Source organism: Rhyacophila brunnea, unplaced genomic scaffold (assembly GCF_057557595.1).
Source record: "Rhyacophila brunnea isolate RB1 unplaced genomic scaffold, BYU_Rbru_1.0 scaffold_23, whole genome shotgun sequence".
Lineage (NCBI taxonomy): Eukaryota > Metazoa > Arthropoda > Insecta > Trichoptera > Rhyacophilidae > Rhyacophila > Rhyacophila brunnea.
This window is the reverse complement of record NW_028232893.1, coordinates 21,509,475-21,529,996: the sequence shown is the minus strand read 5'-3', so window position 1 is coordinate 21,529,996 and position 20,522 is coordinate 21,509,475. Positions and strand designations below refer to the sequence as shown.

At 36.2% G+C, this 20,522-nt stretch overlaps 1 protein-coding gene across 1 annotated transcript; it reads right to left on the bottom strand.

Annotated features, from left to right (window-relative positions):
- Positions 1-1,813: 1,813 nt before the first annotated feature.
- On the bottom strand, positions 1,814-20,205 carry LOC147069707 (uncharacterized). The gene is made up of 8 exons (XM_085950674.1): positions 19,961-20,205; positions 16,795-16,941; positions 13,283-14,176; positions 11,785-11,999; positions 10,421-10,534; positions 8,977-9,183; positions 5,195-5,411; positions 1,814-2,115 (listed from the first exon to the last, which is right to left on the bottom strand). Exons 1-8 carry the CDS (start codon positions 20,099-20,101, stop codon positions 1,900-1,902), a joined length of 2,151 nt encoding a protein of 716 aa, XP_085806800.1. The 5' UTR covers positions 20,102-20,205; the 3' UTR covers positions 1,814-1,899.
- Between the last annotated feature and the right edge of the window lie 317 nt (positions 20,206-20,522).

Sequence of the window (20,522 nt, the reverse complement as noted above, 5' to 3'; positions counted from 1 at the left end):
GGAATTTCTCTGTTAAAACTAGATACACATGTTGCATTTGCAACCTAAATGATGTACACCCCTTATATTTATTTTGCAAGAATCCGTCTGAAGCTAATAATTCCAACAATTGCTCTTCTTCCGCATGCGATAAACCTTCTAGCATGGATGTTGTATTAATGCTTGTTGCCCCAGGCGCAGCCATAGAACCAGCGCGTACCAGGGGGTACGCGTACCACACTTTGGCAAACACTCCTCTAGACCAAGCGGGTAGCACAGCCAATATTATTTGAGTAATGTTTTAGCATACTAGGTGCACATGTCCAGCATGGTCGCTGTTAGTCACTTCCAATCCGCCAGTCGCTGATGACACACTCAACGATTACCGCCACTATGCCTCCAATTTAATAAAAACTAGGAGAAACTGTACAAATATATCGCCATGTATAGTGAAAATATGTAAAAATAATTATATTAAGAAGAAAAAGAGCCTATGGGACTAATATTTACATTCTCCTTCTTGCCCCTCCCCCCCCCCCAATATTAAATCCTGGGTGCGCCACTGATACTGATATACATAAATTGATAAAAACCTCAAGAGATTGAGCCTAAATGTATGAAATTAAAAGTAAATAAAAGGACCACTGCTCCACTGATTAAGTTAGCTATAAGTGACTTCACATTGCAGGTTCACTCTGCTCCTTGAGACATTTTTGCCTGCTCTCATGAGGGATAGTTTCCAATCCTGACGTCTTAGAAAATTTGATTTTATATGCACCTGTCAATTACATGTGTCAAGCTTATCAGACACCATTAGAAAGGGGTGCAACACTAGTTAATGCACTCCCCAGACATTTTGTTTTTGAAATTTTATTGTTTTTATAACTTGTTTGGTGTAACTTGTTTGAATATAACTATAATTTTTCTATTCAAATCATTTTTTTCTTTAAATAAATAAATAAACTTGCAGAAAACTTCACACTACTGCAATGACATTTATTTGCGAAATTGCAGGGCGTATGAAGACAATCTGTCGTGATGAATAGAAAAGGAGTTAATAAAAAACTACAGTTCGGCATTACTATTTAGTTAAAAATCATTTATAACTGTACTCAAGTAAGTGATCACAATGAACATAAAAAATGGAAGCCATTACTTAAATAAGAAAATTGGAAAGGTAATTGAGCGATGGTTACCAACTTAACTATGCTCCATGTGTTCAAAACCATTGTGTGCTAAATCATTTCAAATGTTATAACAAAAATAATTACAAGATAAAAAGAACATTTTATTTACCACTTTTTTAAATTTTCTGTTGAATCATATAAACTTGACAATTATTTATTAATAAAAACTTTTTATTTTACTTGATAGAAATACTGAATCAATATTATAGAATACCTACTGAAATGTCATTTTGACATTTCATATTGATTTCCATAGTAACGCATGTATATATTAATAATTTAGTTGCTAGGACCTTCTTAGCAACTAACAATAATAACTTTCCATAAAAGACAGAAATAACTGAAAATGAATTCAATTCTGATTAAAAATGGCTAAAAGTATTAAAAGAATGCATTGTCGCCGTGTTCTGACATATTCTAAAAGTTTCAAATGTCTAGCTAGTCGGGAAGTTAGTTAAAAATCTTCAATCGTCCAATACAAATTTTGGACAAACAAGAAAAAAAATGTACTGGACACACAAGAAAAAATCTGTACCGGACAAACAAGAATACGAGCTAATAAAAACGTGGTAAAATAACATATAAGACTCCTTCTATTTAGAGTCCAAATTTTTTGGACGGCGGTCATCTTTAGAGAAACGCCAGAATATTTTTTAAATGATTGTTTTAATTCAAAATTCGAAAACGTACACATAAATAAATTGAATGTCATAATGTTTCACATTGAAATTCTTCATGGGAGAACTTCTCTGTCATTTTGATCAACTTTACTTCCGTCAGTTTCTTTTTTTCCCTTCATTTTGGGGAAAGGCTTTTTGAGTTTGAGATGAACCAAATTCGTGTGAGTTGCCATCGTGGACCTGTGCCGGAAGGTGTCACCGCAGATTTGACATACGTGCGGCCTCTCCTGCGTGTGCGTGAGAAGGTGGATCTTCAAAGTGGTACCCGTCTAAAATAATAATAAACAACATAAAAACATAATCAAGACCTAGGACATTGAAGACAACACTCGGTACACAGGCATAGGATCAGGAAACAACGGTAGATTACCGCAAATGTGGTGAAAATTTTAGAGACTGAAGACCCAAAACACAGGAAGAATCATCTACATCATGGTTTTCCAAACTATGGGTCGCAACCCACCAGTGGGTCGCGAGCGAATATTTAGTGGGCCCTCGCCAATGTATACATGAATTTAAAAAAATAGGAAGTAATAATAGTAAATAGAAGAAACTTTGACGACTATTTTGGGGAAGAGATGAAAAACTTTGATTCGTTGCGTTGGATTTGTAACCCATTTCAAGACGACTTACCAACTAGTATGTCAACAAAAGCAAGTGAAGAACTCATTGATTTATCAGAAGATACGTCACTGAAAAATAGTTTCAATCGTAAACAGTTAACGAAAGTCTGGCTCTCAGTTGCTGATAATTATCCTTGCCTGTTCGATGAAGCTATGAAAGTCCTCCTCCTCTTTACTACCTCATATTTATGTGAGGTCGGATTTTCGGCTATGGTTAACATTAAAACTAAATACCGAAATAAATTGGATATATCAAACTCACTGCGATTAAAAGTAACTAAAGTTGAAGTTGATGCTACAACTGTAATGAAGAAAAATAAGAAACAAATACATCCTTCCCATTGAAATAATGTTGTAAAAAAACCTTGCAGGTGTAGTTATTTATTAATAATTTTTTTTATTTAAGTTGTGTTTCTTATTTCAACAGTCTTTCATTCATATTATTGGTAACTAATATATTGGTAACACAAATATTTTTTTTATTTCAATTATAACAAATTTAACAGCATTAAGTAGTTCCACGACTCGCCACTAGGGAATCTGAGCATTACCAATATTTATGCCCTCTTTTCTCCAAGACAGCTAAGAGGTGGGTCCCAAGAGTGGAAATTTTTGTTAGATGGGTCGGAACCCAGTCAACTTTGGGAACCACTGATCTACATAATAAGCTATTTTCTTTTATTCAACGATCAATTCACATGATTTCAAAATACAACATTCTTTATTGAACATGCATAATTTGGAATCACCTCATAAACATACATACATATTAGGAAAAAAATAATATGGTGCCTGGCTGCAGGACTCAAACCTGTGCAAAGCATTGTCAAAGCAATGTTTTAGGAATTTAGCCACCTGCACCCTACCTACCAGCATGGCCCCCACATCCTAAAGTGGGCCCCCCTACTTATCGCTTTGTTTTATGGCATGTGTGACGCACAACAGAAGCATTTTCAAAATTGTGATAGAGGTAGAAGTAAGGGTCTTCAGTTTATTTTTAGTGATTTTTTGTAGTTTTAATACATCTACTAATTGAATTATGGAATTGTCGAGTGTCAACACAAAACAATCAAAAATTGCACTTACAATCTTATATTTTTAATGTTAACAGTCCCCCTATGAACAAGCGATTTTTTTACTATTAGGGCAAATTCGTGATGTGCGTTTATCTCACATATCTGATAGATTCGCCACACCGGGCTCCCCCGAGCCCGGGCCCCTAGGCTAGAGCCCTGTCAGTGACATGACTACCAGTGACGAAGGGTGGGGCCTACATTGTAGAGATCATGGGTTAAGGATTCAACACATTATGTAAAGTTATTAGTTGATATGACTGTAAAGCCTACTGACCTCCTAGTGAGCTTTGATGTAGAATCACTATTCACAAATGTCCCCCTAGAATCCTAGATGATACCCTGAAATTAATAGGTGAAGTTTTCTCCGCAGAAATGACTGGACTTTTCAAGCAATGTCTGACGTCAAGCTACTTTAGCTTTCAGTGTAAAGTGTTTGAACAAACCGAAGGTGTCGCTATGGGGTCTCCTTTATCTCCCGTGGTTGTGAATTTTTTCATGGAAAATTTTGAACAGACAGCTCTTGACACGTGTAGGTTAAAACCTTCATGCTGGTTACGGTATGTCGATGACACCTTCTTAATATGGCATCACGGTATAGAAGCTCTAAATGAGTTTTTTGGATGGTTCTCTAGGACAGTAGACATGTAGAGTCGACCGAAAACCAACACATGCCAATCGTTACTTACATGCATTATCTCACCATCACCCTGCTCAAAAATTGGGTTTGATTTCGACATTGATGACAAGAGCTCGGCGAATCTGCGAATCATCGTATTTAAAATCCGAGATATCTCAAGTATCAAAGGCACTTCAAGCAAACGGATATTCTGAGAAGATGATCTAAAAAGCCACCAAAAGAAAAATTAACCTTAACCCAATTAGACAGGAGGAAGAGATACAGTTCAAAGGCGGGGCCTATCTGCCTTTATTAAAAACATGACTGATACCATTTTCAGGATACTTCGAAAACACGAGATCGAAACAATATTCTCAACATCGACAAAAGTCCGCAATACCAGTAAAGGACTCGCAGCCTTTGGACTCGGCAGGTGTGTACCAGTTAAGCTGTCGCGGATGCACGAAAAAGTATATAGGCGAAACTTATAGAACAGTAAAGAAGCCTGTGAGTGAACACGAGAGGGCATACCGACTTAAACACTACACGATGTCAGCAATTGCCGAGCACTCGATGGATACAGGACACAAATTTGACTTTGAAACCAAGATATTGGGTCAGAATAAAGAATATTTCGCACGATTGGTAGAATTCATAGGAACCCTGAAAATATTAATAGGGATGATGGGTTATGGTTAAAAACATCATGGCTTCCGGCATTATCAGCAAAATCCAATATTCGAGCCGGTATCTCTGGTCGTAACGATTCACTCTTAGCTAATCGGATTCCTTTTGACATTCTTAGAGCAACGTTCACATTCATATAACTACACTACACTTCATCATAAAACAAATCATCTCTTGATAATGGCCTCTGCAATGAGCAAGAAACGTCGAGGAAAGAAGGAAGAAGTACACACGGTGGAAACCCAAAAATCTATTACGATAAAAAACAACCGTGGACACCTCAAACATTATATAAATGCAATGATCTCTGCTCTAACAAAAAAGCTGATAATATACATATACGTACAGCCAAAACTTTTCCGCAGACTTTGCAGGGATGGGATTTGCGCTTTTCCCTGGCGACCCCGTGCACGGTCATATGGGAACGGAGTATTCCTTGCGAGGTGAACTTGCTCGGGCACTGCCGGCACGCCCACTTCATCAAACCCAGGTGGACGGATTCTACGTGCTCCTGCAACGTCTTCGCCGTGTTGTATTGTTTTGGGCAATCACTACACGTGAATCTACAAACGTACAAAATCAATTTAAACTCGAATATATTTAGTAACATAAACATGACATACTACTTATAAGTTTAATACAGGAAAAGATTAAAAAAAAAATTATACACACACACCCAATTCTTTTTTGATAATAGTGATAGTATATTAGTGGCGAAGGGTGGAGGTAGGCTGTTAAGATTCAATGTAATTTTTTTTTTCCGACCATGTCCGATCCTAATAGGATCATAGGGACCACAGAGTAGAGGTTTGAATTAACAGATTTGTTTTTGAAATGGATGTTAGCCACTTGCTCAACCTATTAGGTCCATACCCTGACTCACGCACAAATTGAAAAACAATATGTGTACTTGCCAGACCCAGGATTCGAACCTGGGACCCACGGTGTGATAGTCCAACGCTTAAACCGCGCGGCCACCGTGGGCGCTAGTGCAAATAGTGCACAATAAATTTTGTCGGTCATACACATTTTTTTTCATTGAACTAAGACTACAAATTGCGGATAGTGTTGGTCAGTTTTTAAAGTCAACCAAACCCTGCGTAAGCCAGCCATAATTGATAATAGTCAATAAAATATTTGCCTATCTATCTAAAAATGCATCTAAAATTACGCCATTAAACCATACATTGGATTTAAAAAAAACTAACCAACACCATTTGTAATATTTTGTATTCTTAATTCAACGAAAATAAATGTATGAAAAATTGTGCACTATTTCCGTCGGATCGCCCAGAGCATACCGAAACTATTATGGTTTAAATGACAAGTTCTGTGATTTTATTTTCGAATGTCTTTTTCTTTTTTTATTTTTTTACTATCGCCATATAATTAATTATATATCGTCGTTGCGCCTTCGAAATCTGCTATGAGTATTTTTCAAAACTTTACAGGAGAGGCTAAGAACAATGCGAATTACAATGCCTGTCGCCTACAACAGTGGTCGGAAAACCGTGGCACATGCGGCTCTTTGGCCCCTTGAGCGCGGCTCTGCCACAAATTCCCTCTGCCCTATTTGACATGGCTACAAACAAGAAGCAAAGAAAGACGGAAGACGAAAACCGTGAATTTAAAGTTGAATGGACCGAGACTTTCGCATTTATTCAAAACTTAAATGGTCTGCCTACCGACCTGTAATATCGGGAAAAATTGGCGCATAACAAGAAGTCAAATTTGGAGAGACACTTTACAACTAAACACGCCCCGTCACGTCATTTAGCACTAAATATCCTGTCGGTGATTCAAGGAAGAAAGCGGTTGAGGAACTTTAGACGAGTCAAGAAAAATCAAGTTCCGTATTTAATTACTGAATACAATCTTCCAACAATGTGTATTGCAAGTTTTGTGGTTAGTAAAGAGATTTCTAAGAGAGGAAATCAAGAGTAAATAGAGAAGTCGTCTTATTGATGACAACCTGGAATCGTGCTTAAAATTAAAAAAAGCAACATGCAAACTTGACTTCCCAAACATTCCAAGGAGATGCAAGGCCATTATTCACATTCGAGGGTTTGTCAGTCATTGTCATGATTTAATTTTATGGATACCATACTTTCAATTTAATTTTTATCGATAAAAAAGATCATTATTACGTATGATATCAAGTTTTATTAAGTTAATAAACAGTGTACGAGGGTGGGTCAATAAGTCCTTAGAAAAGCCGACAGGTGGCGCGACTAGTACTGTAAGCGGTTTGTTTTCATGCAGCGGCACTACCGATTCAGTATGCTGCGAAGTTTCAATCAGATTGGTCGGGTTGTTGTGTGTTTCTCGTACATTTAAAAAAAAATTTGGTTGTGGAAAATGGAAAAATGGAAAATGGAGAAAATTGAGTTTAGAGCTGTTATTAAACATTTTAATATAAAAGGGTTAACAGCAAAGGAAATAAAAAATGAGTTGGATTTAGTTCACGGCACATCTGCTCCTTCACTTGCAACTATTTATAACTGGTTAAATGAATTTAAACGTGGTCATACATCAACAAAGGATGAACCACGCTCAGGACGTCCTGTAGAGGTGACTACACCAGAAATGATCAATAAAATCCACGATATGGTGTTAAGTGACCGAAGATTAAAGTTGAGTGAGATAATTGAGGTTACAGGGATCTCAAAAGGTAGCGTCATTTCTATTTTACATGACAAATTGGGCATGAAAAAAATTTCTGCAAGATGGGTGCCGCGTTTGCTCACAGTCGACAATAAACGCAATAGGGTGGTGGCCTCTAAAGCCCTGTTGTCGCTCATGCAACGCAATCCGGATGAATTTTTTCGTCGCTTTGTGACTGTAGATGAAACATGGATACACCACTATACTCCCGAGACGAAAGAACAGTCAAAGCAGTGGATTGCGAAAGGCGAACCATGTCCAAAGAAGGCGAAAACCGTAAAATCAGCTGGTAAGGTTATGGCTACTGTATTTTGGGATGCACGTAGAATTATTTTCGTTGACTATTTGGAAAAAGGAAAAACAATAACAGGGGATTATTATGCATCTTTATTGGACCAGCTAAAAAACAAAATTGAAGAAAAACGGCCTCATTTAAACAGGAAAAAAATCCTCTTTCATCAGGACAATGCCCGTGTTCACACATGTTTACGATCAATGGCTAAAATTGAAGAATTGAAGTTCGAATTGGTCGACCACCCACCGTATTCGCCAGATTTAGCCCCCAGTGACTTTTTCCTTTTCCCAAACTTAAAAAAATGGCTAAGTGGACAACGTTTTTTTTCAAATGAAGAAGTCATCGATCGGACAAATGCTTATTTTGAGGACCTTCCGAAAACTTATTTTTCTGACGGTTTAAAAAAAATTGAGAAACGTCTAACCAAGTGTATTGAGCTCCAAGGAGATTATGTTGAGAAATAAAAAAAAAAAAAAAAAAACTGTTTTAATGCTTTTTTCTAAGGAATTATTGACCCACCCTCGTACCTACATATTATATAATTTATCTTTAAGAAATTTGGCTCTCAAAAGAAGTCGAAATCGTTGTACTGTTGATATTTGGCTCTATTGACTAATGAGTTTGCCGACCACTGGCCTACAACATCGAAATATTTTTTAAAGCAATTCCAGAATACATTTTATCATACTTATTATATTTTTTCTTTGGTATAGAAGGAATTATTATAAAATTTTGGTGCAAAAAACCTGTTTTGTGAAATTTATGCACATAGCCGATTTTGAAGGTGCAACGACGATATATATATAATGGTAATAATTAACTATATTCTGTATCAGTTGTGCATTTATCATTGGTGAGTGTATATTGCCTGAAGATGTCGAAGGACGAAACCCGGGTCGCTAAAAATGATTTAAATGGAAAAGTACAAAACTTAGATCAATTAAAATTGAATTTCAAATTCCATCAAGTATCTTATCCTCAGTCGATAGAATATTTTTAAGTAAATTAGGTGATGGCTTCCTGAATTATTTCGAGGGCTTAAGTAATCTTAGCAAATGAAACTGTAACAGTACCCAAGCTCATTATACATCAACTGGATTCACTCTACCGACAAAATTAGTGTAGCACACGTAAAAAAAGTGACATGTCAGTGATTAGAAATAATTTACGTGGGACTGTCCGGATCGCTGTGTTTGGATGAATTCTTGAGGTGAATTCTGAGCGAAGCCTTTGACTTGAAGGCCTGATTGCACTCCACGCAGTAGAAGTCTCTCCGATTAGAGTGCTTGACGGAGTGCATCCTCACCTCATTGCGTGTCACAAACTTGTGGTGGCAGATCTCGCACTCAAAGTTCTTCACGCCTTCGTGGACGCGCCTGTGAAACAAACGCATAACGTCACGATCTTTATTCCTCTTTGAACGCTGTACAAAATACACTTAAACCATACTATACCTCCGCTCATTATACGACTTTTCATATAATGGCATCATGGTTTAGAGCTCAATTACATTCAACTAAAATCTTATATTCATAAAAATATAAAAGAATGTATCTTGTGCAAAAAATGTGCGAACAAACAATTTTATTGAAATCGATATATTGAGATTGATGGAAATATTTGGACCAGATGCAGAATAATATTACTAGGGACTGACGGCTCTTGTAAAGGAGCAAAATAGCAGTGCACCTCCGTGTTAAAATTAAAAGACGATATCCAAAATATGATAATGTATATGAGTTAGCCAGTTTAAAAGTTCCCACACATTCCTTGCAATCAGATCAGCGCGCGCGTCCCGCGACCGTATTTTTACTTGGGTGAGCATAATCAAAAATGTCCTGCCTGAAACTTATTTGTGACGTCATACCAATAGGAATTTCATAATGAAATTGTTCATGACGCATTTAAATATGGGATATTTTAACCGTTATAATGTCGGTGTCCCTCCCGTCCAGGATCGCCGGATCACTGCCTTCGGCTGCTTATTACAAAGTATCAACATTACCGAATAAGAATCTCTCTGTGAAAAGTTATAAATGTATTGACCACAGCGTTCGAGGTATACATGGAAATGTATACAAAAGTGCCATGGTTGTGCGGTTCTTCATATCTAAATACTGTTTTATTTTTTCCGTATCTGTTATTTGAAGATGAATCGAATTGGTCTGATAGTGGAGTTAAAGACTTGGTTCACCTATCAGATAAAGTAAAACATCACAGTAGATCTGAAAAGCATATTTTAAATGAAATGCAACTTGCAGTCTTGGGAGCATTGGATATTCGATCTCAATTAGACGCTGGGTATCGTCTGTCAGTTAAAAAAAATTATGAACCTGTAGACAATAATCGGTATATTTTATCAAGGTTGATTGACTGTGTGAAATTCTGCGGTGCATTTGAATTAGCTTGAGGGGACACGACAAACAGACTCATGTTTTCCTTCAACACCGCCCATGCAATATCACATTTCACATACAAAACCAACTGCCTGAATATAAAATAATAACGGGGGTAGTTGAATAAACAAATAACAACTACACCCCTTATACAGGTAACCAATAAAAAACTCGCCATTTGTTGAAAATAATATAAAGGAGATATTATCATACTAACGTGATGTGATCGTGCATTGTAGCAGCCTGCGTAAAGGTCTTCGGACACTGCGGGCATTTGGTCCGGTTGCCAGGATCATGACCTTTCAAATGGCGAGTGTGTTGGCGCCAATTTCTAAATTGATAAATTAAAAACAATCAAAATTAATAACTTTCACGAGGGTACACGAGTGAAACAATATAATATGCAAATTTTCGAGACACTTGTTTTCATAATAAACATAATATGAATAAAACAATATATTATGTATGATTCTTTCGAAAGATTGATATGTATTTGTTTATTTATCCAATTTTCAGAGGGTATTTTATAATGTATCGCAAACAAAATTTCAAAAGCTTGTATTGATATATCGAAGAAATAAAAGCGGTAATCGCCTGGTTTGTTTATTCTTTCGACCATGTCCAATCCTAATAGGATCGATCATATGGGCCTCCACAGAGTGGAGGTTTGTATTAACAGATTTTATTTTTACTTGCTCAACCTATTAGGTCTATACTCTGACTCATACACAAATTGAAAAACAATATGTGTACTTGCCAGACCCAGGATTCGAACCTGGGACCCTCGACTCTATAGGCTGCCGTTTAAGCCACGCGGCCATCGTGGGTGGGTACTATATCGTAATAATATTTATCTATTACTCATAAAAAAAGAAATTGTGCAATCCTGCAATGTGCACCTGTCCTGATGCAGATTTCCCTGTGGTTGATGACGGTCAAACTATCGAGTGTCGACAGCTTTAAATATCTCGGGGTGTACATCACGGGAGATGGCACGGCGCAAATAGAGCTTGCTATCCGAACAGGAATGGCTGCAGTAACATTCAACTCGATGCGGAGTGTCTGAGACTCATGACTGTACTCGGTTAAAACCAAATGCCGCCTATTCAACGCTTGCATTCTGACAGTGCTGTTTTATGGTACGGCACCTTATGAAGGTTCTGAGCAACCGTATACTGAACATCGAGAACATATATTTGCGGTGGAAACTCATATGACTTTATGAGTAATGACGAGATAAGAGATCAGGCCAAGCAACCTCTCATCACACTGAGAGTGAAGAGGCGACGTTGGGCCATGCTCAGCCACGTGTTGCGGATGCCTCAAGAAAATTTCAACGTGGCTTGCCTGTTCTTCAAGCCAACCAGATTCCGGCGTCATGGAAGGCCGCTAAATAATATCCACAGTGTATATGGCGAAGCTACGGGATGCTGGTATGACCTGGGAAGATGCAAGAAGACTCACAAACGACAGGGATTCTTGGAGGCACCGTGTGGTGTCAATATGCTCCCAACTAATGAGCAGACATGGTCGCAGAAGAAGAAGATTATACACAAAACAACATGAAGTTAAATATTTTACTTGGAAATCTTGCCGCAGGTTTCGCATACGAGCATGAGCTCCGACAAGCCGCCGCCGTGCTTGGCGATGTGGTCTGCCATAGCCGGACGTCCAATGAACACCTTCCCGCACTGTTCGCACTCCAGCCGCCGTTCGTGTTTCACTGTGTGCAATCGGAGCGACTCAGCACTCTTGTATCGCTGCCCGCAGATCTGGCACTCGTGGTCTCCGGATAACTGTAAGTAAAAATGAGCGAACTGCAGTGACAAGACTTCTTACCTTGAAAAATATCAGCTACGAAGACAAAATAACAAATGACAATTTAACATTAAACATTGTAAACAGATATGTTTACTGCTATCTATAATGAAAATAGATATTTAATTATGAACAGTGGCATCTATCTAATTTCAATTGAATCATGATTATTACTGGTACAATTGACGAAATAAAAATGTATGTGGCGATATCGTAAAAAAATATCTGCACTGTACATCAGTGGCTCCCAAACGGAATGCCCTGCGATGAAGTTTGAATGACTCAAAGTAGAGTTGCGACTTGCAGATATCTTTGAGATTGTCGAGGAACTGAAGTGTGCTCTGGTATTCGGGAAGATGGAAGAGATCAGAGAGGGTCGATATGATAGCGGGTCAAAGCCTCGGTAAAATTATTAAAAAAAATGATAAAAAACGGTTAACAAACTGCATTATAGCCCATTTATATATGCATGGTTTCACTGCTGGTTGTACGTATTATCGTGACCATAACAAGAAAATGCATATATAGACACAAATTAATGTGCATGCTGCAAGACTATTTTTTCTTTTCCGACCATGTCCGATCCTGATAGGATCATACGGGCCTCCACAGAGTGGAGGTTTGTATTGACAGATTTTGTTTTTTAAGAGAAATGGATGTCAGCCACTTGCTCAACCATTAGGTCCATACCACAACAAATTGAAAAACAATATGTGTATTTGCCGGACCCAGAATTCGAACCTGGGACCCACGGCTTTATAGTCCAACGCTTAAGCCGCGCGGCCACCGTGGGTGTATTGCTATAGACTGTGTAGACTATATTATGCACGAATCAAAAAATTTCAGCGGCTTCTGAATTTTCAAGCGATAGTTGCAACTTGCACGATATCTACGCATGCGCAGTAGAAATATAGTGGCGAACCTGACGGAAAAATACAAACTATACCGTGCAGAGCATTTTGACGTTAACCGATCTTCGCAACTTGTCCGAACCCGTCAATTGATAACGATGACAAACGCATTCACTTATGCTTGAAGAATGAGATTAGAGACACAATCGGCACATTTGTTTGTTAACAGTTATTGTTGAAATAGTTTAATTACACGCTATTGTTGTCAGTACATCCATGCACGTATACAGGCGCTATTACTATAAGTTAATTTCGTCATAATTAGATAGGGTGAAGGTTTGAGTCTTAACCGGCATAATATTTTTTTTATAGATCTTTTTCTAAGAAATTCAGAATTCTGAACTACTAACCTTAGTGTGACGAACCTGATGATTCTCCCAGTAGACTTTGAACATGTATCCTCGTGCGCACGACTCACACTTGAACGGCGAATCGATATACTCTTGAGACTTCCGAGCGTCTTCAATCTCTTTCATTTGCTCCTCGATAGTCAACGTCAAAATATTCACGTTGCCTTTTCCGAAAGCAGCCACCGGCGTTCGTCTTATAACCTTGGCCATGTTATCCCCGGGTTTTTTTGATATCTCAACTGCAGTTTTCCGTTTTACCGGCGTTTTTAAAATGGCTTTTCTTTTAATAGGGTTCAGTTTAGAATTTTCCTCGCATGTTATAATAGAGCTATTTTCGGATTTAACATCAACATTAAACTCATCGAAATTATTTAAACCTGTTTCTTTTACTGCTATACTATTATTCTCAATTTTGACTGCCATTTTGTCTTTCGTATTGAGTAATTTTCTATCTGTAGTATCAATTTCAAAATTTGAATCAACGTCATTCGAGCATTCAAAATATTCAGCAAGCGGATCGAATTCTTTTTTAATCTGAATTTCGAAGCACTGATCAGGTTCGTCCTTCAATTTTGAAGCAGAACTATTCAACACGGATTCGATACAGATAAATCTATCTGAAACATCAGTGGACACTAACTCTTGATTCAAATCAAATATTGAACTTTCAAATCCGGTTTGAACAGCATAGAAGACGTTATTTTGTCTATGATCTGACTCAATCATCGATTGATCTGCCAAAGGATCACTACTTTCTACGCAGCTGTCTTCAATGCCATTGTTTGGGCTAGATAATAAACTCTTACACTCGACAGTGACAGTCTTCGAAGACGACAGTGGATTACTGTCATAAAACAGTTTACTTCTCTCCACAAGTAAGTCATCCATACTAAACTGGAAAAAAAGTACAAAAATGTATGGAAAATCTGTGAAAAAAACAACCTTATTCTATAACCTAAATGACAAGGACTTTATAGTGTTCGGTGTAATGCAAAGGGTGGAAGCGGCAGTCAGAAACATATAATATATGTTTAATATAGTAATATAATATATGTTATATTATAAAGAGCATGAGATTTGTTAGTAGACGTCTGCATCTAAATTATAAAAGAAAATGTTTGTCACTAGTAAACGGGGTATCCGGATTCGAAAACCGGTGACAGTGAAGAAAAGACTCAATACCTGATATATCGCACCGTGAGTGTAAAACCAACGCATCTGCAGAAGACATATTTTGGATATATTAGGGTTTGAAGTCTTCGTTTTGTTAGGAGAAATAGATTTTCTAAAAAAAAAACATAATATTTGAACTATATCTACATTATATTGCATGTTCTTTCAGCTACTTCACTTTTACATGATCAGGTTCACGACTTCTGCAGTTGTTTTGCATTTAATCTCGAAATTGAAAAATTTGCAGATACGTTGGTTTTACACTCACAGTGCGATATGTTTAATACCAATGATATCAGTGGCGAAGGGTGACTTTTGGAAAGAGGTAGGTTGTGGAGATCAGAGAAAAAGAGCATACTTGTCAAGTATACTTATGGGAGATAAGAAGATAATACCTACTTATGATATTACTAGTGATGAATAGGTGCACACTAAAATGACAACGACACACTGAATCATTTTACAACTGCCAGTTAAAAACGAATATTTGTCATATAAATTGTTGTGATAATATCTAATATAAGTTTTTTTTGTTGTATGCAAATCTAAATGAACCCTTGACCTTCCAGCTTTGATAATATATGATTTTTTAACAAACGTCAAACTCGAGAATGATATTCTTAAAATTTGGTCTGTCGTACTTATAACAATTTTCAAAATCAATCGGAAAACTAGACATTTAATAAATACTTATATATTTAAAGCACTGATGAATGACTTATGGTACAAAATAAGATAATCTATCCACATTCAGAACACAATATATCACTGAATTTTGTCTAACAAAATAAAACTCTACCACCGTGTTCGGGACAACAATCTGACTGAATTAATATGATATAAATTATGTTTGTCTATGACTGAATTAATCTAAATAATAATCGCGAGATACAATTATTTGTTATTTTTAAAAACAATTAGTAATTATATCTGATTGAACCCAATACACATTATTTTTTTTAATCATCTCATCTATTAATTATTTGCTTAAAGCGGCAGGCATAGACAATAAAATTTGCATAAAGAGTTATAAGCGGTGTCTCAAGCACTTACCAAATGAGACAAAATTTGTAGACTTGCCTGAAGAGATGAGTCATCATAAGTATAGAAAACAATTTTCGATTATGATGTCAATAATCGTCATTCAAAGAACAAAAACAGATGTCGCTAATTGCGTGTAATTTTTTGTTTGATTCTAAACTTGACTAATAAACAGTCGCTAAATTCAAATTCTGACCATAGATGACTCAATATTTTAAAATATTCCACATTATATTAATGTATTTAAATTTGAAATAAATACTCGAAGATACAGTTTTCTTGAAGGTAGGCTTTAAATAATCGCTTAGTATGGAGCCTTCGCCACTGAATGATATACAAGGTCTTAGGATGATAGCAGTAATTCCATATTACGCTCTGTCTTCCATATTCATTCTACATCCCATACTTGACCTGTGATCATCCAAAACAAGTCAAAATACATACCGAACATCACTTTAGTATCAGAGTGAATGATTTCGTCAAAACTGAGAGCCAGCAAACTGGACTCTTGTAGACTTAGGGCCAGATGCTTAGTCGTACTTGGTAGCCGCATAACATTAGGAGGAAGAAATCGGGCATTTAGTGAGTCAATGTCAAAATTCAAATTCTATTTATCTTCTGTACAAACAAAATATTCCATATGCTGATACATACAGGTTACGTTTGACAATTTTGACAAAAATGGCACATACATTTAAAGTCTGCCACTGATGTTAGGCTAATTTATCAATAACAACTCTCCAACTGGCCCTTACTACAGCATAAAAATTTAAAGAATAGGTATCAGTGGCGAAGGGTGGAGTTAGGCTGTTTAGATTCGACATAAATAGTACACATTAAACTTTGTTAGTCATACGTATTTGTTTTTATTGAACTAATACTATAATTTACAGATGGTGTCAGTTAGTTTTTAAAAATCAATTAAATTAACCCCCTCCCTAAACCAAGCCATAATAGTTTTGCTATATTTTGGGCGATACGACAAAATTGTGCAAACCTTTTCAATATTATATATTATATTAAAATATTATTATATCTATAAAATATCCGAAGTTATGTATGATTTAATTGCATAATTTTAGATATTTTATAGATAGACGAGTATTATTTTACTATTATCTATTATGGCTTGTTTTTCGCAGGGATTTATTGAATTTTAAAAACTAACCAACACCGTCTGTAAATTGTAGTCTTATTTCAATGAAAATAAATACATATGACTGATAAAGTTTAGTGTGCACTATTTATGGCGGGTTCTAACAGCCTACCTCCACCCTTCGCCACTGCTAGGTACATACCTCTCCATTGTTATTTAGACTGATGTTTAATAGATTATATAGAATTCTATTAGAGTATTCGCATTTTGTTTTGAATCTTGCAAAATGTTTTATACTTCGCAAACATGCTAGGCAGAGTCTGTCGGGCAATATACTTTCCTTGGATACCTAGAAAATAATGCATTGTATTATGATGAATAATATGTAAAATTTTAGGCATTGAAAAAACTTGAGGCCCTCGGTGAGAGAGTAGTGTTATCATAGAAACTTCATTCTAAGACATATTGCTTGTTGCTTTTACGGATAGTTGTGGCGGTCAACAACGCAAGTCTCATCAACAAATGCTAGTCAAACGTAATACATTTCCATATAAGGAGTGATACAATGGGCATTACCTCATATGATGCCTTAAGGCTATACCTCAGTTGAGGCATGGTCTAAAAAGATCGTGGCTAGGCGATGCGCGGATTGCGGGTCGCGGGTGCAAATGACGCATGCCGACCGAAATATAATTTGTCATATAAACCCAACATCAGCCCAGCTTCAACCCAACCCAACATCAACCATCAACCCATCAACCCAGCGTCCATTTAATGTTCTGTTTATTGTTCTATTAGTAACAATAATAATATATTCATTGAAATGTTTTCTTTTTAAAGTAAATGGGGAACGGTTTTAGTCATCTTTACACGATTTAAGAATTAATACCCCCGTCGCCATCACGAAACAAAATGACGTGTTGACACCTCGACGTTCACTCTCAGACTGCCAGCGAGTCCAAAATTTCGTGGCGCCTATAGTTGAAAATTATTTGCCATTTCACTGAAGTATCGCCTTAAGCCTTGTCAGCTAACGTCAGCCAAACTGGAGATCAAAAACCAAACTAAAACCTAACACAACCTACTTATTTTTAGCTTACAGTATGTTGTGTAAAATTTTGTTTGGTTTTTGGTCTCAAAAGACCACGATCACAAAAACAATATGGAGTACAGTACACTCTCAGTAATCCGCCGCTCAATTATCCGACAACTACTATAATCCGCCGTTATTATTACTAGATAAAAGCACAAAATCAAGCTATATAATTTGCCGGTATTCATTATGTAAAATTCAGTAGTCCGCCAAGTGCGTATATCAGCTTTCCGCCGTCGTATTTAACGTAGTTGAGGCATGGAACAATCTACCGGGATGAGCAATAATTTAATCGTGGAAAAAGCTGTGGCCCTCCATGATGAAATCTGGGAACCGGAAGACTTAGTTCCATTAGAAGAATTGATTTAGAGGACAACTGAAAACTCAGAGCTAACGCAAAATGTTTTAGAAGAATAGATAGCAGAAAGTTCTGAGGAGTACGCGTATGCGCCACCTCCAACTGAAGACGAGCTCATAAATATATCAAGAGGCTTGGATTCTAAGGATGATGACAATAATTGTCAACCGACTGTAGCTCATATAGTCAAATCAGAAGATGCACTAGCTGGGATTGACGTTACCATTAAATGGGCAGAGGAAAATAATGCAACCGTCAATACACTCATCATGTTACATAAATTACGAGATGACATGAGTGGTTCACAAGCATAGTCAACCAAGTCCATTCTGGTTATTTTTGAGTAAGCTAGGTTCAAACATAATATTTGAGTATTTCTTATTCTGTAATGGTATGATTTCCATTACATAGTAACTCAAATGTACTCAAAATAACACTTTAGAATTAATTGTAATCATACCCTTACAGAATTAGAAATACTCAAATATTATGTTTGAACCTAGCTTAATCAAAAAAAAAAACAGAATGGTTCACTAATCACTATGCTTGTGAACCACTCACATAATCTTCCAACAATATTCAGGAAAACACAAACAACACTGAACAAGTGGTTGTGTTAAGTGATTTAATGTTTAATATGTAGGTACTTATGTAGTTAATAAACTTATAGCGCCTGTACACATGCATGGCATTACTGTCGGCAATTGTGCTTATTTTAAACTGTCATGACAATTACAGTTGACAATAACACGTAAAAGTGCTGCTGTCTCTCCAATCTCATTCTTCAATAGTAAGCCAGACGCGATGTTGTCATTTTATACTACTATCTGACAGGCTGTATTGAAAATCGGAGCTAAAAGTGAGTAGTTCGTTTTTTTACCAGCATGTTCTCTATCGCTATCTCGCTCTCTATCGCTCTACTGCGCAGGCGCAGATCGAAAATAATCTTACTTGCGCGCAATAAATTATCACAATTTGGAATCTTCCAATCTTGTTTGATTTATGCATGCAATCTTGCCAACTGCAGGATAATACATATTTCGGTACTGTTCGGTTATCAGGAATACAGCGGAAAACACATTTTGAAAATAGCCGATAAACTGGATTATTTGTTAGGTTAACCTAACCAAACCTAACCTAACAAATAATCCAGTATATCGGGTATTTTCAAAATGTGTTTTCCGCTGTATTCCTGATAACCGAACAGTACCCATATTGCACGTGTAAACGGGGTATTAGTTTATATTTAATATGTATAATTTAATACATAAGTACTTACTTGATTTTGATCATAAATAAAACCGTAAGTTGTTACAATAAATTTCTCAATAACAACCATTTTTTACCAATTTTTACAATATCTTGTATGAATGCGCTATTATCCGCCGTTTTCACTAATTGGACACGTCTTGTCTGGTTTTTGGGGTGGCGGATTACTGAGAGAGTACTGTACTATAAAATTAACGATATATTTACATAGGTATGTGATTCTACCATATCGCACCGTGAGTGTAAAACCAAGGCAACTGCAAAAGACATATTTTGGATATATTAGGGTTTGAAGCCTTCGTTTTGTTAGGAGAAATAGAGTTTCTAAAAAAAACCCATAATATTTGGTTTATATCTACATTATATTGCATGTTCTTTCAGTTACTTCACTTTTACATTATCAGGTTCACATTCACATTCACATTTAAAAATTTGCAGATGCCTTGGTTTTACACTCACGGTGCGATATTTTAGAATAATTATTGACTATCACAATATGAGTACCTAGGTACCTCATAATATTTCGTCATTGTTTTAAGCACCTACAAAAGAATCCAAGCATATCTTGCTACAAATTTACAATTTAATTAATTATTTCATACGGTTCATAGGTACGTAACATTATTGGATGTATTTAGACATACGTACGTGTATATAAGAAAATTCTGTAAAAGAATTCAAAACTATTTCATCGGTAGGTGGTATTGCATCTGACGAAGTCATCAAACACCCTCTGCAAATGTTGTGTTTATAATATTCAAACATTGACGACTGTTGACAAATGTCCATGTTCTTGTTAAAATAGTAGCCTTGTAGTATGGTAATATACAATTATTTTGAATATCTCAAAGTTTAAACGTCGAAAACCGGATCGTTTGACACATTTAGACACTAGAGAATTTTTGACAGTTATGTTATACCATAAACTATAATATATTATGATGAAAAAAATTACATTAAATTAAATTTAAAAAAAAAATTAAATTAAAACACAGATCATAATAATTTTATATCATATCATTTTTTTAAATTGTGCAAAATTTTAATAATTTACGATAATTATATATAATTTTAATAATTTCACGGTGGATAGTAACTACCTACACAATTTGAAAAAGTATTTGTTTTTTAGTGTTGTTTTTGTCTATGACAAACGTCAAATGTCAAATTTTCTTTATTTACTAATATTTTCAACCTCATTTAATACGTA